General features: G+C 45.0%; 1 protein-coding gene across 1 annotated transcript in view; it reads right to left on the bottom strand.

Moving 5' to 3' along the window:
• The window catches only part of PKP1 (plakophilin 1), a 114,262-nt gene that overhangs the window by 50,763 nt on the left and 37,840 nt on the right, over positions 1 to 25,659 (bottom strand). The window contains exons 3-4 of the mRNA XM_063954965.1: positions 2,696 to 3,162; positions 2,289 to 2,436 (exon numbers count right to left, since the gene is read on the bottom strand). Coding sequence (XP_063811035.1) covers positions 2,289 to 2,436; positions 2,696 to 3,162 — 615 coding nt within the window. The remainder of the gene's footprint in view (positions 1 to 2,288; positions 2,437 to 2,695; positions 3,163 to 25,659) is intronic.

Genomic DNA, 25,659 nt, shown 5'->3' with positions numbered 1-25,659 from the left:
TACTATTGTGTGACCATGCCCCTTTCTTGAGGCCACGCCCCCTTTTTGCGGCACGGCGCGCAATAACTTTATTACATGGGCACCTTGGGGAGGGGGGGGTGAGATCCACCACCTCTCTAGGACCACTTTAAGCACTGGTCGCTGCTCACAGGGGAGTGCATTTTAGCCTTGCAAGTGTGCGATCGCATGTGCAGCCGAGCTATACAAAAACATTTTGTGCCGTTTCTGAGTAGCTCTGAACTTACTCAGCTCTTGCAATCACTTCAGCCTGTCCGGAGCCGGAATTGACGTCAGACACCCGCCCTGCAAACGCTTGGACACGCCTGCGTTTTTCCAAACACTCCCAGAAAATGGTCAGTTGACACCCACAAATGCCCTCTTTCTGTCAATGTCCTTTGCGATCGGCTGTGAGAATGGATTCTTCGTACAATCCATCGTCGAGTAACGATCCGCTTTGTAGCCGTACGACGCGCCTGCACATTGCGGTGCATACACATGCGCAGTTCTGACCTGATCGAAGTGCAGCGAAAAAACCTAGCGTGCGATCATGTCGGAATGACCACCTACGACATTTCTCCTAACACCTCCATGTGCAGTAAGCAGAAAAGTACAACATATCCAGCAAAATTGTTTTGGTGGCAACTCACAGGTAACTGAATTGGACTACAAGTGTGAGACAGGGTGAACACATATCAGAAAAAAACTATAAAAGCAAAGACGAGTGAGGGGAAGAAGAGCAAGTGTGGGAAAAAGAAATATCACAAAGGTTATACAAGTAAGTGAGAAAAAGGGCAAATAAAAGAAGGGAGGACAACAAGTATTTAATAAGGAAGAGAGAAGAAAGTAATAAGAGTGTGAAAAAGCCAGTGAGAAAACAAAAAAATAAGTTAACAAAAAGTAAAAACTTTCACTTTTCACTTTTGCAAATCGGAGATTTACAAAAGGCAAAACAATGGGAAAAATACAACTTTAGATGGCAATAGACAGCATTAGACCATAGGACAAAATATTGCATCCTTTTCATAGACAGCAATAGAAATCTCGGATTTACTAAACTGTGTTTTTAAAATCCACTGAAATATTGCATCACAATAGAAGAAATAAATAGACCTGCATTTAGACTTATGGCCAAATTCAGACCTAAACACACCCCTCCCAAATCTAACTCTCTGTGCACATGTTATACTGTACCTGCCCCCCCTGCAGTGCAACATGGTTTTGCCCTTTAGAGAACAACTTTGCTGCTGCAATCAGGTCTGAATTAGGCACTAAGTACTGTACAGATCAGAGAGGGAACCAGAGCTCTCGGCCAATCAGCGCTTCCCCCATCCATTCTTATGAGAGTGACCAGGAATGACCTTCATTACGTGCTAGTACTGTACAGAGTGTACAATACTGTCAGATAAGGTTTGGGATATACAATTTTGTTTTTTGAAGACCAGTGGACTACTACATCACCCGAAGAGGATCTGATCCGTGGGTTGTTCATTATCAATTCTTTTTTTTAAATAAAGGACTTTCCCCATTGGTGTCTGCGTACTGTCATTACTTAATGTCCGGGCATGCTGGGACCTGTTGTTTCACAACAATCTTACTGGGATATGTACGCCTACAGTAAAGAAAATTTTTTTTTTTGTTTCTTACAACCTAACCTCAAAACCATTGTCAACAGGGGTGCGGAGAATAGCCTCGGACATTCAGCCCAGGCCTGAGGGTTCCTCGGAAGGGGAAAGGGCCATTTTCCTAGGATCTCAAGGCCTGGGCTGACCAGTTTGGGACTGCGTATCTCCCTGCAAAGAAAATCGAGGGGGACCAGATACCTGCTTTTCCCTCAATTTTCCAGAACCAGACCAGGGTTTTACACAACAAAGCCTGCACGGATCATACTGATTTGTGCAGTGCACGGGATCTGACACAGATTGACGGTGGATTCATACATCTATTTCACCATCTATCGTAAGAAGCAATCTGACGGTATCAGACAGAAAAAAATAACAATGGGTATCATCATTAGAAGACTGTAGACACTCAAAAACAATGCTTTCAGTAAATCCAAGATTTAAACCCTTTAAACTGCTGGCAATGTCTAGTGATTTGGTTTAGAAGTCAAATATTGATTCTTAGTAAATTTACGCAATATTTTGGAATGGCGCAGCACAGAGTGGAGAATCAAAACTGTATCAGCCAGACTTCTTAACAGACTGTTCTGCATGAAATAAATTATACGTGAAATCTCAACTTTTCTCATCTTTAAGTGTTAGCAAAACTAACTTCTCTATCAGACATACCAAGTTCTTAGCATTCTCATCTTGATAGCATGTATGCTGTATGTAGTTGGCTCCAGATGTCTGATACTTTTCATTTGTAGATGAAAGAAGTTCCACTGCTCGTTCTATTGACATAGATGCTCCATCAAATTCATCACGGGAATCCATCCTGATATAAAATAAATGGACACAGGATATAAAAAAAACTTGGCAACAATAAATATTGATGAAGGGTAAATAGAAGTAAGTATATCTGTAGAAAGATAATTAGATATTCACGAAGCTATAAAGCAAAAAAAGGAAGAGAAAATTAAAGTGGAGTGTACAGTAGTGCAATAAAGACAGGTGAAATAATAAGACAGCTAAGATTACATACTGCATAAAGTAATATTATTATGTGCTATAGTCCTTGGAGACCACTGACTGACCTGGATGGCACCTGCATGCATCCATAGTTATCCTGCTTCTGAATATAACCTGTATCATTTCTCTGCACTGTGTTGTAAATCTGTGGCTGCCGTACAGCTGAGATAGAAGACGGTGTGCGTGTTGGCTGCATGGTCCCTGTCTTCCAATTTTGTGCGCTTTGATGGCTGTAGAAGCTTGAGTTGTGGGCACCTTTTCCAGAGCGTCTTTGTTGTTGCTGCTGCTGATGCTGAGAGTACTGGTTTTGTGTGTTATTATTGAGGTTCGGACGTCTCAGTGTGGCCTTCATATTAGGACCTGTGAGGTCTGGCTCACTTCGACTGCTTTTGAGGGTCTGCATATAGCCATATTCGCTTCCTGGACTTATAGGACCTCCCACAGATATATACTGTTGTCGACCCCAATTGTCAAATTGACTTTGGGAGCTAAAGCGCTTGTTTTCCTTCTTTAGAGTCCCATTATATTGTGGCTGTGGAGGAGTAAGGGCAGAAAAAAAACAAGAATTATCAGCGACAGCTTATTATCTGTTGTATATAACAAGCTAATATATATATATATATATTGAAGAAATAGAGAATGCGGTGCTAAAAATAATTTTTTTGTGATATCTATACCTTCTTAAATTAGTTATCACCTTGCAGGAAATTATTTAAAAACACTTCCCCGTATCTTATCTGGGTGGCAGCTTATAATACGTGGTAATGTGTTTGGCAGTCACATATGAATGAATACAGGAATAGATGAAAACAAGCGCCCACGAGTGTAATTAATATACATGCAGGAAGGGAAGGGTGCAAAAAAGATGATGATAAAAACCGGCTTAGAACACTTATCTGGAAAATAGAGAAGCTTTTTCTCAAGGAGCTCTCTCTTATGGTTTAGTTATATGTAAGAGAAGAACAGCAAAACATAGTGTGTACCGTTTTACAACTTCAAAATATACCACTATCTTTTAAAACTTCAAAGTATACCACTGTCTTATAGGCCTAATTAGGGAATCAGCATTTTCCCAATCTTACACAATATATAGCCGAGACAGTATAATTTTGTTAAAAAACATAAATTTAATACACAAATAAACATAAAATGGCCAAATAAAATGCGTACAAGATAGCGAAATATACAAGGCTTATCTGTCCATATATAGAGTATCAGCAGTCAATTCTATCCAATATGTCATAGAAGAGTAGCCGAATAAAATGATTACAAGATAAAAGATGTATTTAGGCTTATCTGTCCTTAATAGGAGATGTCTGTAGGTACAGACGGTTTTTATCATCATCTTTTTTGCACCCTTCCCTTCCTGCATGTATATTAATTACACTCATGAGCGCTTGTTTTCATCTATTCCTGTATATATATATATATATATATATATATATAGCATAATGTCAGAGTCTACTGCTCATGCGCAGGTCTCTGGGAACATGGTGGCCACACGTTGTTCCCGGAGACATCTCCAGTGCGCATTCACAAATCACTCGGAAATGACCATAGCGACCATTTTTCAAATGATTTGTGTCCGCAATGCAGGGCTGCCGCGGGACTCCGTAGGGGTGCGGGGTGTGCAGTGTGCACCAACTACAGAAAAACCTATGGTTTGTTTTCATCATAAAACATTTTTCGCTTTAATAAAACTGCTTTATGGGCTATCAGCTAGTTATGGCATACTGAGTGTTAAACACTTTTTCCCCAAAATTGTAAATTATGTAATTTATACTGTCCTTACTGTGTTAAAAGAAGGGAAGTGTTATTTTTGTAATATTATTGTACCTGGGTAATGAAAATGAAATAAAATTGCATTAAAATATTGCACGGTTGTCATGTCATGTCAGCATCATGTACAGTAGGTGGATAAACGCATCTGCAAACTTCCACTGTAGACGTTATAAATTTTTAGATTGGTTACATTGCTGCTGAGAAAACAAAAATATACCTTGATTTGCAGCCTGGATACAGTAGTTAATGAAACTGTGACACAAGTTTAAATAATCCTGTACAGACAACCATAATGACTACAAGAATGATTAGGGCAAAAATGACTAATATTTGTGATGCAATTAAAGATGTGTAAAATAAGATGAGTGCTTCATCCTATAAATATTGAGAAAGATCCCACAAATCTTTTCATAAGTCCCAGATTCATAGTCGAGACACTGAGTCAACTAAAGGTGCATTTTATAAAAAGGATTGGTATGTATCATCTGTATGTCTGACACTTTATTAGTGTTGAACAAATATGAAAGAACAAGGCGTGGTGCCAAAGTGATGCATATTATTAAAACAGGCAGTTGTCAAGTTGTAATTTTTGCTCAATAATCACATTCCAACTGTTTTTACTAGATGTTTCCTCTTTTACCGTAAGAAAAATAAAGAAGGGAAATACATGTGCACCAAAGCCCAGACAGCGTACACAAAATGAATCCCCATATAACAAACCTTCACCTACAATGCTCAAATAAAATAATCTGTTACTGGAAAATGATACTGAATAATATATCTAACAATGCTTAAGAAGACCTGCATTTAGTACATTTTCTTAAATTAAATATCTGACAAATGTGTTGTAAAACTAAGGTAATGAATTAATAGTGTCCTTTCCATGTTTTAAAGATCTGCAGCAGAAAACGTCCTTGGTTTTTAATATTTACCATCAGTACAATGCAATCAATTTCTTTTGTATATTGGATACAAATCACAGTATTTCTTATTATTATTGGGTTTAACATATTTGTATCTATTGCAAAAGAATATTTAAAATACAAAGATATATCCATGATCAGTAAGAGATCATTTGTTTTCTATCCCTCCCCCCATCCTGGTAGCTAGAAACTCAGGGGCACCCTGTTTGAAATAGGTGTGTACCTTATCCCTGGTATCTTAGTAAAGCTGCAACGTAAATGAATTACTGCTACATAGGTGTGCTGTCATGTTTTGACATAGCATACTTGTGAAATATAAGGATTATAGTCATTGAGGAGTTCCGTGACCATCTAATAGCATATGGCTACATCCTGTGCTGTCACACAGTACATGGACAACTTTATTTTGAAATCCTACACTAAAGAGGTTATTCAGAGATAGTCGCAGATTCTGCTCTCGCAGCAAAATCTGCGACCATATACTCACATGCTGAAGGCCCCCCAGCACAAGGCAAGGCTGCCCAGTATGCGTGTCGCTGCCCCGCAATGCCATCGCAAATCAATTGCAATGGCATCAAACAGAGGTTAATCCTTGCCTCCGCAGCCTCCGCCATGTTTCTACATGCTCGTGAACTCATGTGACGTCATTGGCCAAAAATGGGCATTACACACCTGCATTTCCCGATCTCCCCCCCCCCCCTTATGCCGTGTCGACACCCCCGGACGCCCGTAGCCTGTCAATCAGTCATGTTGAAGAGCCATGTACGAGCACTATGCCGCTACACGTGTGCTGACCCCTGATTGCGACCGATGCATGTGAATGCGGCCGATGCGTGTGCTGATACACCCAAGCACTGAGGATATGGCCAGCACTCCTGCATTGCCGACACAACCGGCACACCCACACTGCTGACTCAGCCGGCATCACCCCCACACTACTGACACACCCCAGCACTGAGGACCCTGACACCACCAGCATCCCAGCAGTACCGACACCGCCAGCAACCCCACACTGAGGACACTGCCAGCGCTGCCGTCACCCCTGCAGTAAGGATACCCCTGGCACCCCCACTGCCAACATAGCCAGAAGTACTGACACCTCCAGCAACTCTGCACTGGGAACATCACCATCACTGTCGACACCGCCAGCACCCCAGTAGTATGGACACCGCCGGCAACCCCACACTGAGGACACTGCCAGCACTGCCGACACTCCTGGCACCCCCGCACTGAGTACCGACACCGACAGCAACTCTGCACTGAGGACATCACCGTCACAGACGACACCGCCAGCAGTGACGGCGATTTGGCAAGTCCAAATCCGGCCTAGGAATTTGAACCAAATCCAGCAAAAATGGCCCGGCGCACATCTCTACTAACCACATGATTGCTACAAACTGGTAAAAGATTGCACAGTGTCTATTTGTAATGCCGAATAAAGTGTTGGTATGGTAAATACTGTCAAATTGCAAGGGCAAAACTTGGAAGAAAAAACAAAAAACTGCCAGCCCGTACAACATTAATAGATTCTATTAAAATGGATCTAATACCAGATGACTTTCCAGTTATTAGTACTGTCAATAAGAAGAAACAACTGAAGTACTTTATGGCTCCTAAAGGTCAAGCCTGGTTAAAAAAGTGTGGTTAAAAAGGAAAAATCCAGGCATCTTTTTTTTGCCAAAAAATGCATAAACTCGTAAAACAACCAATAAAAATTGTCATGGGTCTTTTACAATGAATTCAATTGCATGTATAGAAAAATAAGCGTAATAGTGAAGGTCACAGATGCTTTAAAGTGGATGAGTTCCACAGTAGTTGTAGAATAAAAAAAAATACATGTTAATAATCTGGATATAGTAATCTGCATAGAGCCAAGTGACATACGACAGGTTATAACGAGGGAATAGTGTACAATACCAACATTGAATACCATTTTATATAAACTGGCATGAGTAGTTATAACCCATTCACACTGTCAAAATAACCTGGGTTATTGCTGGGTCGACCCGTTTCCGAGGTGCAATATGAAAGCGCTACTAATACTCCTTTTCCACTGCTGCAAAAACCTGGGTTATTGCTGGGTCTACCCAGGTCGGGGTTCAGTGTAAAAGGGTCCTTGAAAAATAATCTGGGTCAAGTGACCCTGGAATCCAACCTTGTAGTTACTCAGGTGCAATGTAAATGGCGTGACCCGGGTTATGTTTAAATGCTGCTCGTTGTCTGTGTATGCACATATCCGCCTCAAGGGAGTGTCTGTAATACCCCTTTTCCACTAGTACTTGTGTGTCTGGAGTTACGGTCATTAGTTTGACATACATTAGGTCGACCACTATTGGTCGACATGATCAATAGGTCGACATTGACAATAGGTCGACATGTAGTAAGTCGACATGTGAAAATGTCGACGTGCGTTTTTCATATATATTTTTTTCATTTTTTGAACATTTTCATACTTTACGATCCACGTGGACTACAATTAGGAACGGTAACCTTGCTCGAAGCATGGCGAGTGCTGCAATCCATGCAAGGAACACGGTGCACTAATTGGGGTTCCCCGTCACTTTACGAAGATAACGACACCAAAAACAGTAAAAAAAAAACTCATGTCGACCTTTCTCCATGCCGACCTAGTACATGTTGACCAATTGACCATGTCGACCTACTGCATGTCGACCAATAGTGGTCGACCTAATGACTGTCGACCTAAGTGTGGTCGACCTAATGACCAATACCGTGTGTCTGACCCGGGATTTGGGACACGGTTCCAAGCCCGGTCAGACCCAAGACATGACACCTTTTCCACAACGGCGCAGACCCGGCAATATCCCGAGTCGGAGCCACTTACACTGCACCTGGGTGCAGTTTCTTCTGGCCGGCGCTTGGAGATGACGTCATCTCCAAGCGCCGGGAAAACCGTCAGAACGGGACCCTCGGGGCTTGGTCTTGGTCCCTTTTGGCCACACCCCCAATTCAATGTTGACCAACGTCATGCTGGGGGCAAGCCCAGCGCTCTGGAAGATGCTGGCCTGCCCCCAGTCTCCGGCACACACTTTCCCGACCAGCGCTGCTGTCTGTCCTGCTATGCAGACAGCAGAGCTGGCCGGCCAACCTCCCAACCGCTTGCGGGACACTGCGGTCAGGGAGGTATGGGCTCTCAGATGCTGTAAACGTGTCCCGGATAGGATGACCCGGGTAACCCATTTACACTACACCCTTACCCGGGTCATTCCCGGGTCCAACCCAGGTCGCTACCTGGGTAGGATTCCTGCGTCACTTGACCCAGGTTTTTTCTGAGGGAGCCATTTCCGCTACAGAAAAAACTCAGGGTTTTTTGAGCTAGTGGAAAAGGGGTAGTGACATGAAGGGCAGACAAGGGTTCTGTGTAAACGGGGCTAGCCCGGGAATACTCTGGGTCCAAGGTGCAATGTAAACGGAGTGTGACCCGGGGTGGGTCGTGGGTTTTTTGGTGTCAAAGTGGTATTAACAATTTCCTGCGTCGGCTGACCCGGCATTTCAACCTGGAATTAAAACAGGGTTATACATGGGTATGACTCGGGTTGAAGTGCAGTGTGAAAGCATCCGACCCAGGTTATCCAACCAAGGACATACAAAAACACTGCTGATTGGATGTTCCTGTGTCTCTCTGATCATCTCATCTTTGATGTGTTCAAATTCCCTGGTCAGACCCGGATTTGTGATGTGAAAGGGGTATTATTCCGTGTTCTTGATACTTTAATCTGATTACTGGCAAATAATGCTAAGTAAAGAGAGCAGTAAATGTGCCACTATTCAAACACCAAACGGGAGATTCAGATTAAATCACGCCCCATCTTTACAGAATTTATTCCTACATATTATACATGGTATAATCCTAAATTGTATACAAATAATTAATGATAATAAGTTATAACCTGGTGCATTAGAAAACAAGAGCTGAATGTGCATTGTGCTGCTACAACATTGCACAGAGAAATAACAAACATTTTTAGAAAAAAAAGAGAGAAACAGCACAGGAACTAGTGAGGGAAAAATCAAACCAAATAAAAAAACAAGAAGTACAGTGTCTTTCTAACTGGTAGATACTGTAGAATGTATCATGTATCGGTAATGTTTTGAGGATGGCCTGTAAAGGAATACAAACAGCATTCCGCAACCATGGACTGTTGGCATCTGCAGAACTTGCATACTTGTGTGTGGGTGACGGTATTCTGGCTCTTGTCACAAATATTGACACCTGATAACAATGTTAACAGCAATGTAGTGTTTTAGACACAAATACATAAGGACCTGAACACTGTATACCAAAGTGTCAAACACGTCAGCAAATTAAAGGAGATTCAGAAAGAACCACTGATTCCTTCAGAAATCCCTAAATGTTCATAGCGAGTTTTATGATCAGACCTGTTCACGTGGAATGAGGAGATTGTCCAATTGCAGAGGATTTCTGCAGCAAAGATTTCTAGATAGAAGTATTTACAGCAGGTACAGTAAAAGCCATCCCAAACTAATACTACATAAACAGATATGTTGTATTTACAGCAGTTACAGTAAAAGCCATCCCAAACCAATACTATATAAACAGATTGTCACAACTGAGGGCTGATGACCGTGACTGGGAGCCTCAGCTGTAGGGGCTGACGGGTACTTGAATTTAGGAGGAGCCATGTGACTCCTGGACATGCGTAAAGACAGTAGCAAGGATGCCCGAAGGCGTGACCACGACAACTGGAAATATCTTTCAGTGATTTTATTAAATGAAAAGTCAGAAAACGTGAAAAAACAACAGAAAGTCACAAGTGGAAATTTAGGTGTGCAACTGGTTAATACCAGTAACCTGGAATGTAGAGAAAAGTTCTGTAAACTGTAAATGAAGCTAGGGTTCGCTGGAAAACTGTAAATTAAGCTAGGGTTCGCTGGAAAACTGTAGTTGTTGAAGTGTGGCTGCTGGAAAGCCGGAATACAGACACAGGTGAGTAAGGTGATGTTGTAGAGGGTTAATCACAGAGGTGTCGTGTTACACCACAGAGTGTAACACAGAGGAGTCAGGCTTGAAAGCAGGAGAGTTCACTGGAGAATCTGTAGAAGACTGCACACAGGAACCACTGGAGACAAATGAAGCACTGCAGAGAAAGTCCATGGAAGAACTGCTCACTGAAGACCATTGAAGCACTGACATCCTTCAATGCTGGGACAGGCTATTTAAACCCACAGGTTAGCAGGGATTGGTGGGCAATTAACCAGAGACCAGAGTGCAGCTGCTGTGTAATCAGGCTGGGAGCAGAGTGCAGCTGATTGGCTGAAAAGTAACATGTGATGAAAACAAACATGGCTGCGCCCATGTTAGAACTTGGAGGGAAAGACTGTTTGTAACTTGCATGTGAGTTTTAACCATGAAGCTGCCAGAATCACAGTAAAGAGATTTGAGACAATGAGATGCAGCATGCTGCACACAGACAGTGCAGATGGAATGCAGGCTTGGGACACTGGGACAGTCTCAGGAGGCATTTGGAAGGTAAATACTAATAAGGAATTACCTGGATCGTGACACAGATATGTGTATTTTATACAACTTCTATGTATCTTATACAACTATCTTATACACACAACTTCTGGCCATTGTACAGAGCGGTCGCAACCACTCAGGGGGCCACTGTTTCTAGAAAACTAGGCCCCTGGGACAAGCCAGTCACCCCAGGCTGAAGTCCCGGCTCGGACCCTCATGAACTCAGACCCACACGTGCTGCCACCGGGACCCAATCGGCTCCAATCTGGCCACTGCAGGACCCATGAGATGCAGAACCCATGAGTAAGGAAACATATTCCGAATCGCATTGGTGAGTGAGGACCCTTAGGTTTTTGTTTCCTCTACTATTCACCATTTGGTAATACTGTATATCTACCTGAGAGATTTATATCTCCCAATTTTGGTTTTCCCAGGACAAAAATGGTGAGAGGGATTTGTTCATGGTTCCTTATGGAATAGAGTGGAACAAACCTTTATTATGAACTGTTTTTATATGTTTTGTAAAGGAAGTTTATTGGATGTCAATATGTGTGAATAAATATATGTATGGGAAAGACCTTTACAATCATTTGCTGATCTATAACATTGAGAGAAAACTGTCTGGAAAGTCTGCCTGAGGTGTGATGTTACACCAAAAGATACCTTTCGAGGAACATAGGGATCTACTAATCAGTGAGTGTCGCCATAAAGGGAATATTGTGGGTTCTGGTACTATGACCGTAAGAAAATTTAAAGATACCTTTTGATGAACGCATCTCATTAAGTTGAGGTGAGTCCAAGGTTCCTGTAAAATCCTGACAGATAAAAGAGGTTGTCTCCTAACAATCGGCTACATCTTTTCTGTTTCGGTGGAGAATATAGGAAACCCTCTACAGAGGAAACAAGAATACTCCCTACAGAGTCTAAACTGGACCGCTCTCTAATATTTTTGTTTGTGCTGCATCCCCCACCACCTTCCAGCATGTTACCTCCTCTCGCCTGCCGCCACGACTCAAGTGGGGATGTGGGGGAGAGATTGGGAGAGATGGCCGGGACTGCGTGGCAGTCCCCAACTTGCCCGGGGGCTGTGAGGCTGACTACACTCCACTTGGTTTGCTTGGAACTTGGAAGAAAGAATACGGCTCATCATCCTGCCGCCTACTCCCCTACTAGACTGCTTCACCTGAACAGACATCGGTGGGCCCAATCTCACCCATCGGTGGGCCCATTCTTCCCCACAGTGCAGGGATCAGGAAAGCACCACTTTCAGCAGGATGCTGTGGGACCCAACTAAACTGCCCAGGGGCAGGACCAGATTAAGAGCCTCATAGGTCTGGGCCTAAAAATGTCCAAGGGCCTATTACGAGAAGCAGAGGGGGTGTGACCAATGCTGTGTGGGCATGGCCAGTGCCATGTAGACCCCATACACTATCAGTCCCAACGTCTCCCTAAATATGTAAAAGTACAGAAATTGCATAATTTTGTGTGGAAAATAGAAATACAATTGAATACTTATGATTTATGGCCGACCATGCGGCCAGCTGCGCAGCTGGTGGCTGGTCGTCATCATCATGCTGTCATGAGGATGGGTCTATTTTTATGTGGAGGCCTGGAGATGGATCTCCATCCGCCGCATTGTTAATCTGACCATGCCCATGGGCCTGCATTTTAGTCCATCGGGATGGTCATGGTGCAGGTTATTCTATTTTAATTGTAATAGGTGTTAACCCTTCCCACCCCACATCTGCACCTACTGGTATAATTTGGACCTTACTAATTTCATTTTTGCTGGACTCATTTTTTTTTTTTAATACTGCCTTCACTATCGTTTCAATATTGCCTGCTATGCCACTGTGTTTCACTGCTATACTTTCTTTCTGTATGCCCCACTGTATGCTATACCTAGAATGTTCGGACATCTCCATTGACCTATTGATACAGGGTATATACAGTATCATTCTACTACGTGTCAGTTGTTCCCATATATGCCTTGGGTCCTTGCATGGCTTATCTCCCACAGTGTAACCTTTGTAGTGCGCCTATCATGGCTGCCTCACCTAGTATGCTTGTAAACGGGATGGAAAATGCATGGCTCTGACAGTTATGTGGGAGGGTGGTCTTTAGTATGCCGACTGACGGGATCCCGGCGCACAGTATACCGGCGCCGGGATCCTGACAGCCGGCATACCGACACTTATTCTCCCTCGTGGGGGTCCACGACCCCCCTGGAGGGAGAATAAAATAGCGTGACCGTGCCCGTAGCGTGGCGAGCGCAGCGAGTCCGCAAGGGGCTCATTTGCGCTCGCCACACTGTCGGTAAGCCGGCGGTCGGGCTCCCGGCGCCGGTATGCTGGTCGCCGGGAGCCCGACCGCCGGCATACTATAGTGAACCCATGTGGGACCCTATTCCAAGCGATGTGATGCTAGAAACAACCATTTTGGATAATCCCTTCTGGATGTGACCTATTCCACCCAGGGTAATCCTATGTAGTGCACTTAACATGGCTGCCTCACCTGGTACCTTTCGTAAGTGGAATATATAACCTATGGAAGTTATTACCCAAAATGACTGCACCCACTCTGCATTATACCTATTCTCTATGTTTTTTTTCTTTTTGGTAATTTTTCTGCTTGCTGTAAAACTAAATTGTTTGTATCATTTACTTTGTTTTTGATTTTTGTAAAGCACCTTGAGTCCTATGGGAGAAAGAGTGCTATATAAAATAAAATAATAATAATAATAATTATTATTATTATTATTATTATTATCATTATTATAAACCGATTACAGACAACTGACCTTGCACATTGCAATGGAATATATTCAAGCTATACAATGAAATATTAATGTTAACACAAACTGAACAATATTGTCACAGAATATACAGTCAGGTCCATAAATATTGGGACATCGACACAATTATCATATTTTGGGCTCTATACACCACCACAATGGATTTGAAATGAATCAAACAAGATGTGCTTTATTTCCGCTTTACTTTGAGGGTATTTGCATCCAAATCAGGTGAACGGTGTAGGAATTACAACGGTTTAGAGATGAGCGGATTCGGTTTTACTCGGTTTTACTCGGTTCTCAAAACCGAATCTTATTGGCTATCCAAAACACGTGCCATCCGTGAACCAATAAGATTCGGTTTTGAGAACCGAGTAAAACCGAGTAAAACCGAATCCGCTCATCTCTAGTTTCTATATGTGCCTCCCACTTTTTAAGGGACCAAATGTAATGGGACAATCAACTCAAAAGCTATTTCATGGACAGGAGTGGCCTATTTCCTTGTTACTTCATCATCAATTAAGCAGGTAAAAGGTCTGGAGTAGGTGTGATATTTGCATTTGGAATCTGTTGCTGTCGACTCTCAATATGAGATCCAAAGAGCTGCCACTATCAGTGAAGCAAGCCATCATTAGGCTGAAAAATCAAAACAAACCCATCAGAGAGATAGCAAAAACATTAGGTGTGGCCAAATCAACTGTTTGGAACATTCTTAAAAAGAAAGAACGCACCGGAGAGCTCAGCAACACCAAAAGACCCGGAAGACCATGGAAAACAACTGTGGCGGATGACAGAAGAATTATTTCCCTGGTGAAGAAAAACCCTTTCACAACAGTTGCCCAGATCAAGAACACTCTCCAGGAGGTAGGTATATATGTGTCAAAGTCAACAATCAAGAGAAGACTTCACAAGAGTGAATATAGTGGGTTTACCACAAGATGTAAACCATTGGTGAGCCACAAAAACAGGGATTAGAGTTTGCCAAACAACATCTAAAAAAGCATTTACAGTTCTGGAACAACATCCTATGGACAGATGAGACAAAGATCAACTTGTACCAGAGTGATGGGAAGAGAAGAGTATGGAGAAGGAAAGGAACTGCTCATGATCCAAAACATACCACATCATCAGTGAAGCATGGTGGTTGTAGTGTCATGGCGTCGGCATGTATGGCTGCCAATGGAACTGGTTCCATTGTATTTATTGATAATGTGACTGCTGACAAAAGCAGTAGGATGAATTCTGAAGTGTTTCGGGCAATATTATCTGCTCATATTCAGTCAAATGCTTCAGAACTCATTGGACGGCACTTCATAGTGCAGATGGACAATGACCCGAAGCATACTGCGAAAGCAACCAAAGAGTTTTTAAGGCAAATAAGTGGAATGTTATGCAATGGCCAAGTCAATCACCTGACCTGAATCCGATTGTCTTCATCCACTTGATGAAGACAAAACTGAAGGGAAAATGCCCCAAGAACAAGCAGGAACTGAAGACAAATGCAGTAGAGGGCTGGCAGAGAATCACCAGGGATGAAACCCAGCGTCTGGTGATGTCTATGCGTTACAGACTTCAGGCTGTAATTGACTGCAAAGGATTTGCAACAAAGTATTAAAAAGTGAAAGTTTGATTTAGGATTGTTTAGTTTGTCCCATTACTTTTGGTCCCTTAAAAAGTGGGAGGCACATATAGAAACCGTTGTAATTCCTACACCGTTCACCTGATTTGGATGTAAATACCCTCAAATTAAAGTGAAAAGTCTGCAGTTAAAGCACATCTTGTTTGTTTCATTTCAATTCCATTGTGGTGGTGTATAGAGCCCAAAATATGAGAACTGTGTCGATGTCCCAATATTTATGGACCTGACTATATATGACAAAATGAAGAACCTTTTCAGATTTGAGCCATATATTTAAAATCAACCTGCTTTAATTCAAAGGCGGAAGATGTATACTTTCAGCCACTCATGCCCTAATGGGACAGCTGATTTTTACCTGTGTTTAAACAATGAAAATTGGTAGCTAAAGCCATCTAAATGCTAAGAGAGATCAAAGGAGTACACTGTTAACTATGTTAATGCTAGATAAATCAAACCAATAAATAGGCCCCATCTTAAAATTAACTTTTCTTTGGTGAAAACTGTCTTGGGGTTGGGGTTGGGGTTTAATAAATGGAAACCATATATAGCTATACTGTTTTAAAATTCAGCTGTACTTATCACAACAATACAGCATTCATTGAATAAATGGTATATATGTAGTTTTGTGCTGTATGCACTAAAAAATAATAACTGTAATTTATTTGGTACAGTTGTAAGTTTGACTTTACCTTAATGTGCAAAAGAAGTCTGAGGTGAGGGGGAAGGGGGGGTATCTCAGCCTCATATTCTCACCCTTCATTTCTTTATCTCTCTCTCAGTTTGGGGGTATTGTATTAAATCTTCTAAACAGTGGTTTCCAGACACTGTCCTTAAGGCACTCTCACATCCCAGGTTTAAGGATATCCATGTTTGAGCACAGATAACTAAATCAAATTGACTGAGTAACTAATTTAGCCACTACTGCTCAAGCACGGATATCCTTAAAACCTGGATGGTAAAGGTGCCATGAGGGCCAAATTTGGGAACCACTATACTAAAGACAGTGGACATGTGGCAAATCTGCCCATAGCACACAAAAAGCTTCTACATATCATCTTATACAATAATAACTGCCAGCTAGAAGCTATGCTATGAGCAATTTCTCAACTTGTCCACTCTTTAGGAGGCTTGATACAACTCCTCCATAACAAACCTTACTTTGAACTTGGTTGTGTGTTTCCTTTACTTTTTCTTGAAATTATAAAGGAAAAAACACACCATACCATATTAGTTTGCATCTTCCATGTAAGCTAAAATCCTGACTTACTCAATTTCTGGTAATCATGACTGATTGATGTACTGTATGTTTCAGTGACAATTACTGTCAATTCTTTTCTTGCATTTACACTAGCACTGAAACTTTATGCCAGATCTTTGTAAGAACGTAAAAGTTCACTTTTCTTTCTGAGGTTAATACCTGGCAATTTTATGATTAAGTAGCACGATGGGTGTGGTCAGAATAGCCCGAGGTGCAGGAGGGATACATTCTCCCTGTCTGTTACTGTAGAAACAGTTGTGAAAACAGGCGAAAAACAGCAGCAGCTGGGATATTGCCATTGCCACAATATTCACTGTGTGACGCTTTAATTATGATTAGCATGCCCATACAGATAAGATAACTAAGAAGTACAAAAGTGCTGTGCACAGATGTGTCCCGTTACAGCTTTGCTACGTATATTATTATTGTTATTATTACCAGTTATTTATACAGCGCATACATATTACATATCACTTTACAAAGAATATTTTTGGTCACGCACATCAGTCCCTGCCCCAGTGGAGCTTACAATCTATGGACGTTATTCAGAGATGAAGGCAGATCAATGCATACGCAGCCACATATGTGTTCATCTCTGCCCAGCACAGAGCAAGGTCGCCCAGCATGTGTGAGGCCACCTCCCAATGCGTCCGCAATGCATCGGACCTAAGGTTGACCCTGGCAGCGCTGTCAGGCAGACAGCGGCTACTTTTTTTATTGCAGCAGCTGCGTGTGATGTCACGCAGCCAACCCGAAAACACAGCTGACCCGTCCCTATTTTCCTAAAACCGCCCCCGCAACGCCTACCGCTGTCAATCACACCTCAGCCCTGACACACCAAACGACACCCGAGTGACAGTGGAGTAAAGCATGCTTTAAGGCAGACTTCTTCCATTTCAAACTTATGCTCTCACCCTTCAGTGCTGCCCTTTCCCTCACTAAACAGTCGTTCTTCAAGAACCTCATCTCCTCCCAATCTTCCAACCTCCGGCGCCTCTTTGCCACTATCAACTCCCTCCTCTGCCTACACCCAACTCATTTCCTCTCCTCACTCTTTGCTTTTGACTTTGTCACTTACTTCATATCCAAAAATGACTCCATACGTCAAGACATCACATCCCACTAGACCAGGGGTGGGGAACCTCCAGCCTGCGGGCCGTATAAGGCCCGCGAAGCCGTTTGCTCCGGCCCACCCGCTTCTCCCAGTGAGACACGCCGCCGCTCAGTCCGGCGGCAGCGTGTCTCAGCTGTCAGTGTCAGGACAGGGAGGAGAGCGCAGCGGCGTGTAGAACTTGAAACCAGCCGCCGGTTCGTGAGCCAATCAGAGCTCGCGGACCGGCAGCCAATCAGGAGCTGCGGCTGCCGGTCCGCGAGCTCTGATTGGCTCTCGAACTGGCGGCTGGTTTCAAGTTCTACAAGCCGCCGCCCAACATAGCCGCGCTCTTCTCCGTGTCCCGCCGAAAGGAGCGGTAAGTAGCATGGAAGGGGGGGGGGGCACTGTGGGGGCATCTGTATACCTGGCACTGTGGGGGCATCTGTATACCTGGCACTGTGGGGGGCATTTGTATACCTGGCACTGTGGGGGGCATCTGTATACCTGGCACTGTGGGGGCATTTGTATACCTGGCACTGTGGGGGCATCTGTATAACTGGCACTGTGGGGGCATCTGTATACCTGGCACTGTGGGGACATCTGTATACCTGGCACTGTGAGGGGCATTTGTATACCTGGCACTGTGGGGGCATCTGTATACCTGGCACTGTGGGGACATCTATATACCTGGTACTGTGAGGGGCATTTGTAAACCTGGCACTGTGGGGGCATCTGTATACCTGGCACTGTGGGGGAATCTGTATACCTAGCACTGTGGGGGTATTTGTATACCTGGCACTGTGGGGGCATCTATATACCTGGCACTGTGGGGACATCTGTATTCCTGGCACTGTGAGGGGCATTTGTATACCTGGCACTGTGAGGGGCATTTGTATACCTGGCACTGTGGGGGCATCTTTATACCTGGCACTGTGGGGGGGGGGGGCATCTGTATACCTGGCACTGTGAGGGGCATTTGTATACTTGGCACTGTGGGGGCATTTGTATACCTGGCACTGTGAGGGGTATTTGTATACTTGGCACTGTGGGGGCAATTGTGGATCTGGCACTGCACTATTGGGGGCATATGTGTATCACGTCCCATTTTAACTGGCCACACCCATATTTTTGGCGCGCGCCAGTACCTCTAAGGGGCAGACCTGCTGGGGGGCAGGGTAAATTTTTTAAGTTGAGAATTTTTGTATGGCCCCCAAAGGATTTTATAAATATCCAAATGGCCCTCGGTAGAAAAAATAAGATTTTACTCACCGGTAAATCTATTTCTCGTAGTCCGTAGTGGATGCTGGGACTCCGTAAGGACCATGGGGAATAGCGGCTCCGCAGGAGACTGGGCACAACTAAAGAAAGCTTTAGGACTACCTGGTGTGCACTGGCTCCTCCCACTATGACCCTCCTCCAGACCTCAGTTAGGATACTGTGCCCGGAAGAGCTGACACAATAAGGAAGGATTTTGAATCTCGGGTAAGACTCATACCAGCCACACCAATCACACCGTATAACTCGTGATACTATACCCAGTTAACAGTATAAAATATAACTGAGCCTCTCAACAGATGGCTCAACAATAACCCTTTAGTTAGGCAATAACTATAAACAAGTATTGCAGACAATCCGCACTTGGGATGGGCGCCCAGCATCCACTACGGACTACGAGAAATAGATTTACCGGTGAGTAAAATCTTATTTTCTCTGACGTCCTAAGTGGATGCTGGGACTCCGTAAGGACCATGGGGATTATACCAAAGCTCCCAAACGGGCGGGAGAGTGCGGATGACTCTGCAGCACCGAATGAGCAAACTCTAGGTCCTCCTCAGCCAGGGTATCAAACTTGTAGACTCTTACAAAATGTTTTAACCCGACCAAGTAACAGCTCGGCAAAGTTGTAAAGCCGAGACCCCTCGGGCAGCCGCCCAAGAAGAGCCCACTTTCCTCGTGGAATGGGCTTTTACAGATTTAGTGTGCGGCAGTCCAGCCGCAGAATGTGCAAGTTGAATCGTGCTACAGATCCAGCGAGCAATAGTCTGCTTAGAAGCAGGAGCACCCAGCTTGTTGGGTGCATACAGGAGAAATAGCGAGTCAGTTTTCCTGACTCCAGCTGTCCTGGAAACATATACTTTTCAAGGCCCTGACTACGTCCAGTAACTTGGAATCCTCCAAGTCCCAAGTAGCCGCAGGCACCACAATAGGTTGGTTCACATGAAAAACTGATACCACCTTAGGAAGGAATTGGGAACGAGTCCTCAATTCCGCCTTATCCATATAAAATACAGATAAGGACTTTTGTATGACAAAGCCGCCAATTCTGATACACGCCTGGCCGACGCCAAGGCCCACAGCATGACCACTTTCCACGTGAGGTATTATAGCTCCACGGATTTAAGTGGCTCAACCCAATGCGACTTCAGGAAATCCAACACCACGTTGAGATCCCACGGTGCCACTGGAGGCACAAACGGGGGCTGACTATGCAGCACTCCCTTAACAAAAGTCTGAACTTCAGGCAGTGAAGCCAGTTCTATTTTGGAAGAAAATCGATAGAGCCGAAATCTGGACCTTAATGGAACCCAATTTTAGGCCCATAGTCACCTCTGACTGTAGGAAGTGCAGAAATCGACCTAGCTGAAATTTCTCCTTTGGGGCCTTCCTGGCCTCACAGCACGCAACATATTTCCGCCATATGCGGTGATAATGGTTTGCGTTCACTTCTTTCCTAGCTTTAAATAGCGTAGGGATAACTTCCTCCGGAATGCCCTTTTCCTTCAGGATCCGGCGTTCAACCGCCATGCCGTCAAACGCAGCTGCGGTACGTCTTGGAACAGACAGGCCCCATGCTGCAGCAGGTCCTGTCTGAGCGGCAGAGGCCATGGGTCCTCTGAGATCATTTCTTGGAGTTCTGGTTACCAAGCTCTTCTTGGCCAACCCGGAACAATGAGTATAGTTCTTACTCCTCTCCTTCTTATTATTCTCATTACCCTGGGTAAGAGAGGCAGAGAAGGGAGCACATACACCGACTGGTACACCCACGGTGTTACCAGAGCGTCCACAGCTATCGCCTGAGGGTCCCTTGACCTGGCGCAATATCTTTGTAGCTTTTTGTTGAGGCGGGACGCCATCATGTCCACCTGTGGCCTTTCCCAATGGTGTACAATCATTTGGAAGACTTCTGGATGAAGTCCCCACTCTCCCGGGTGGAGGTTCTTCTGAGAAAGTCTGCTTCTCAGTTGTCCACTCCGGGAATGAACACTGTTGACAGTGCTAACACGTGATTTCCCGCACATCGGAGAATCCTTGTGGCTTCTGCCATCGCCATCCTGCTTCTTGTGCCACCCTGTCGGTTTACATGAGCGACCGCCGTGATGTTGTCTGACTGGATCAGCACCGGCCGGTGTTGAAGCAGGGTCTAGCCTGACTTAGGGCATTGTAAATGGCCCTTAGTTCCAGAATATTTATGTGTAGGGAAGTCTCCTGACTTTTCCATAGCCTTGGAAGTTTCTTCCCTGTGTGACTGCCCCCCAGCCTCGAAGGCTGGCATCCGTGGTCACCAGGACCCAGTCCTGTATGCCGAATCTGCGGCCCCCTAGAAGATGAGCACTCTGCAGCCACCACAACAGCGACACCCTGGCCCTTGGAGACAGGGTTATTCGCCGATGCATCTGAAGATGCGACCCGGACCACTTGTCCAACAGATCCCACTGGAAAATCCTTGCATGGGACCTGGCGAATGGAATTTCTTCGTAAGAAGCTACCATCTTTTTCAGGGCTCGCAGGCATTGATGCACCGACACCTGTATTTGTATTAGGAGGTCTCTGTCTAGAGACAACAACTCCTTGGACTTCTCCTCCGGGAGAAACCCTTTTTATCCTGTTCTGTGTCCAGAACCATACCCAGGAACAGTAGACGCGTCGTAGGAACCAGCTGCGACTTTGGAATATTCAGAATCCAGCCGTGCTGTTGTAGCACTTCCCGAGATAGTGCTACTCCGACGAACAACTGCTCGCTGGACCTCGCCTTTATAAGGAGATCGTCCAAGTACAGGATAATTATTTCGGCCATTACCTTGGTAAATACCTCGGTGCCGGGGACAGACCAACGGCAACGTCTGGAATTGGTAATGACAATCCTGTACCACAATTTTGAGGTACTCCTGGTGAAGAGGGTAAATAGGGACATGCAGGTAAGCATCCTTGATGTCCAGTGATACCATGAAATTCTCCAGGCTTGCAATAATCGCCCTGAGCAATTCCATTTTGAACTTGAACCTTCGTATATAAGTGTTCAAGGCTTTCAATTTTAGAATAGGTCTCACCGAACCGTCTGGTTTCGGTACCACAACATTTTGGAATAGTAACCCCGGCCTTGTTGAAGGAGGGGTACCTTGCTTTCACCTGCTGGAAGTACAGCTTGTGAATTGCCGCCAGTACTACCTTTCTCCGAGGGCAGCAGGCAAGGCTGACGTGAGGTAACGGCGAGGGGGAGTCGCCTCGAACTCCAGCCTGTATCCCTGTGATACTATTTGCAGAACCTAGGGATCCACCTGTGGGCAAGCCCACTGGTCCCTGAAGTTCCCGAGACGCGCCCCTACCGCACCTGTCTCCACCTGTGGAGCCCCAGCGTCATGCGGTGGACTCAGAGGAAGCGGGGGAAGATTTTTGATCCTGGGAACTGGCTGCTGGTGCAGCTTTTTCCTTCTTCCCTTGTCTCTGTGCAGAAAGGAAGCGCCTTTGACCCGCTTGCTTTTCTGAAGCCGAAAGGACTGTACCTGAAAATACGGTGCTTTCTTAGGCTGTGAGGAAACCTGAGGTAAAAAATTTTCTTCCCAGCTGTTGCTGTGGATACGAGATCCCAGAGACCATCCCTAAACAATTCCTCACCCTTATAAGGCAGAATCTCCATGTGCCTTTTACAGGCAGCATCACCTGTCCACTGCCCGGTTTCTAATACCCTCCTGGCAGAATGGACATTGCATTAATTCTGGATGCCAGCCGGCAAATATCCCTCTGTGCATCCTTCATATATAAGACGACGTCTTTAAAATGCTCTATGTTAGCAAAATATTATCCCTGTCTAGGGTATTAATATTATCTGACAGGGTATCAGACCACGCTGCAGTAGCACTATTTATGCTGAGGCAATTGCAGGTCTCAGTATAGAACCTGAGTGTGTATATACAGACTTCAGGATAGCCTCCTGCTTTTCATCAGCAGGCTCCTTCAAGGTGGCCGTATCCTAAGACGGCAGTGCCACCTTTTTTGACAAACGTGTGAGCGCCTTATCCACCCTAGGGGATATCTCCCAACGTGACCTATCCTCTGGCGGGAAAGGGTACGCCATCAGTAACTTTTTAGAAATTACCAGTTTCTTATCGTGGGAACCCACGCTTCTTTACACACTTCATTCACTCATCTGATGGGGGAACAAAACACTGGCTGCTTTTTCTCCCCAAAAATAAAACCCCTTTTATGTGGTACTTGGGTTCATGTCAGAAATGTGTAACACATTTTTCATTGCCGAGATCATGTAACGGATGTTCCTAGTGGATTGTGTATATATATCTCAACCTCGTCGACACTGGAGTCAGACTCCGTGTCGACATCTGTGTCTGCCATCTGAGGTAACGGGCGTTTTTTTGAGCCCCTGATGGCCTTTGAGACGCCTGGGCAGGCGCGGGCTGAGAAGCCGGCTGTCCCACAGCTGTTACGTCATTCAGCCTTTTATGTAAGGAGTTGACATTGTCGGTTAATACCTTCCACCTATCCATCCACTCTGGTGTCGGCCCCACAGGGGGCAACATCCCATTTATCGGCCTCTGCTCCGCCTCCACGTAACCTTTCTCATCCAACATGTCGACACAGCCGTACCGACACACCGCACACACACAGGGAATGCTCTGACTGAGGACAGGACCCCACAAAGTCCTTTGGGGAGACAGAGAGAGAGTATGCCAGCACACACCAGAGCGCTATATAATGCAGGGATTAACACTATAACTGAGTGATTTTTCCCCCAATAGCTGCTTGTATACATATGTTGCGCCTAAATTTTGTGCCCCCCCTCTCTTTTTAACCCTTTGAGCCTGAAAACTACAGGGGAGAGCCTGGGGAGCTGTCTTCCAGCTGCACTGTGAAGAAAAAATGGCGCCAGTGTGCTGAGGGAGATAGCCCCGCCCCTTTTTCGGCTGACTTTTCTCCCGCTTTTTTATGGATTCTGGCAGGGATAATATATCACATATATAGCCCTGGGACTATATATTGTGATGATTTGCCAGTCAAGGTGTCTTATATTGCCCTCAGGGCGCCCCCCCCCCAGCGCCCTGCACCCATCAGTGACCGGAGTGTGAGGTGTGCATGAGGAGCAATGGCGCACAGCTGCAGTGCTGTGCGCTACCTTGTTGAAGACAGAAGTCTTCTGCCGCCGATTTTCCGGAACACTTCTTGCTTCTGGCTCTGTAAGGGGGCCGGCGGCGCGGCTCCGGGAACGAACACCAAGGTCGGGTCCTGCGGTCGATCCCTCTGGAGCTAATGGTGTCCAGTAGCCTAAGAAGCCCAAACTACCACCTGTTAGGTAGGTTCGCTTCTTCTCCCCTTAGTCCCTCGCTGCAGTGAGTCTGTTGCCAGCAGATCTCACTGTAAAATAAAAAACCTAAATATACTTTCTTTCTAGGAGCTCAGGAGAGCCCCTAGTGTGCATCCAGCTCAGCCTGGCACAAGAATCTAACTGAGGTCTGGAGGAGGGTCATAGTGGGAGGAGCCAGTGCACACCAGGTAGTCCTAAAGCTTTCTTTAGTTGTGCCCAGTCTCCTGCGGAGCCGCTATTCCCCATGGTCCTTACGGAGTCCCAGCATCCACTTAGGACGTCAGAGAAAAGGTTCCCCACCCCTGCACTAGATCATCAGCCACCTCCTTTCCCTTACCACCCCTCTAACCAACTCTGACATCTTTCTCCCTCTGGTGAGGGAGTCATGGCCCTCATCCATCACCCCCCAGCTTCTCCAATCCACTTGACTCTATCCCCTTCTGCCTCCTACACTTCCTCTCTCCTTCTACCTGTTCCCATCTTGCCCACCTCCTCAATCTTCTCAATCTCATCAGGCACTCTCCCCTCTGCCTTCAAGCATGCTTTCATCTCCCCTATTTTTAAAAAGCCTACCCTTGATCCACACACTCCCTCCAACTATCGACCCATCTCTCTTCTCCCTTTTGCCTCCAAAATCCTCAAGCATTTTGTCAACAACCTCCTTACTACCTTTCTTTCCTCCCACACACTGTTTGACACATTCCAGTCTGGCTTCCATCCTCTCCACTCCACTGAAACTGCCCTCATGAAAGTCTGCAATGACCTCCTTTCTGCTAAACCCAAGGGCCACTGCTCTCTGCTTATTTCCTTGACTATCTGCTGCTTTTGGCGCTGTGAACCACCCTCGCTTCTGCAAATCCTTCACTCCCTTGGTCTGTGTGATACTGCCCTCTCATAGCTATCCTCCTACATATCCGACTGTTCATTCTCTGCCTCATCTCATGACTCCACCTCCCCCTACTTCCACTAACTGTAGGTGTCCTCCAAGGTTCTGTTCTTGGTCCTCTACTTTTCTGTCTCTATGTTTCCTCTTTAGGTGAGCTCATTAGCTCTTCTGACTTACAATATCATCTCCATGCTGATGATACTCCGCCTCTCTCTTCACTAGTATCTCCAACTTTCTCTGTGCTATCTCTTCTTGGATGTACCAACACTTTCTTAAACTTAACATGCCTAAGACTGAGCTAATCATCTTCCCACTCTCCTGCACAACCTTACCTCCCACAATTTCATTATCTATGGATGGAACTGCTATCTCCTCTAGCACCCAAGTGTGCTGTCTTGGAGTAATTCTTGACTCCTCCCTCTCACACACATTCAGTACCTCTCACAAAACCATTTTAATCTCAAAAATATTTCCAGGATCAGAACCTCTCTCACCCAGGATGCCACTAAGACCCTTATCCACACACTGGTCATCTCCAGACGGGACTTCTGTAATC

The sequence above is a fragment of the Pseudophryne corroboree genome, chromosome 2 (genome assembly GCF_028390025.1).
Source record: "Pseudophryne corroboree isolate aPseCor3 chromosome 2, aPseCor3.hap2, whole genome shotgun sequence".
Classification (NCBI taxonomy): Eukaryota; Metazoa; Chordata; class Amphibia; order Anura; family Myobatrachidae; genus Pseudophryne; species Pseudophryne corroboree.
This window is presented reverse-complemented; position numbering and strand designations above follow the sequence as displayed.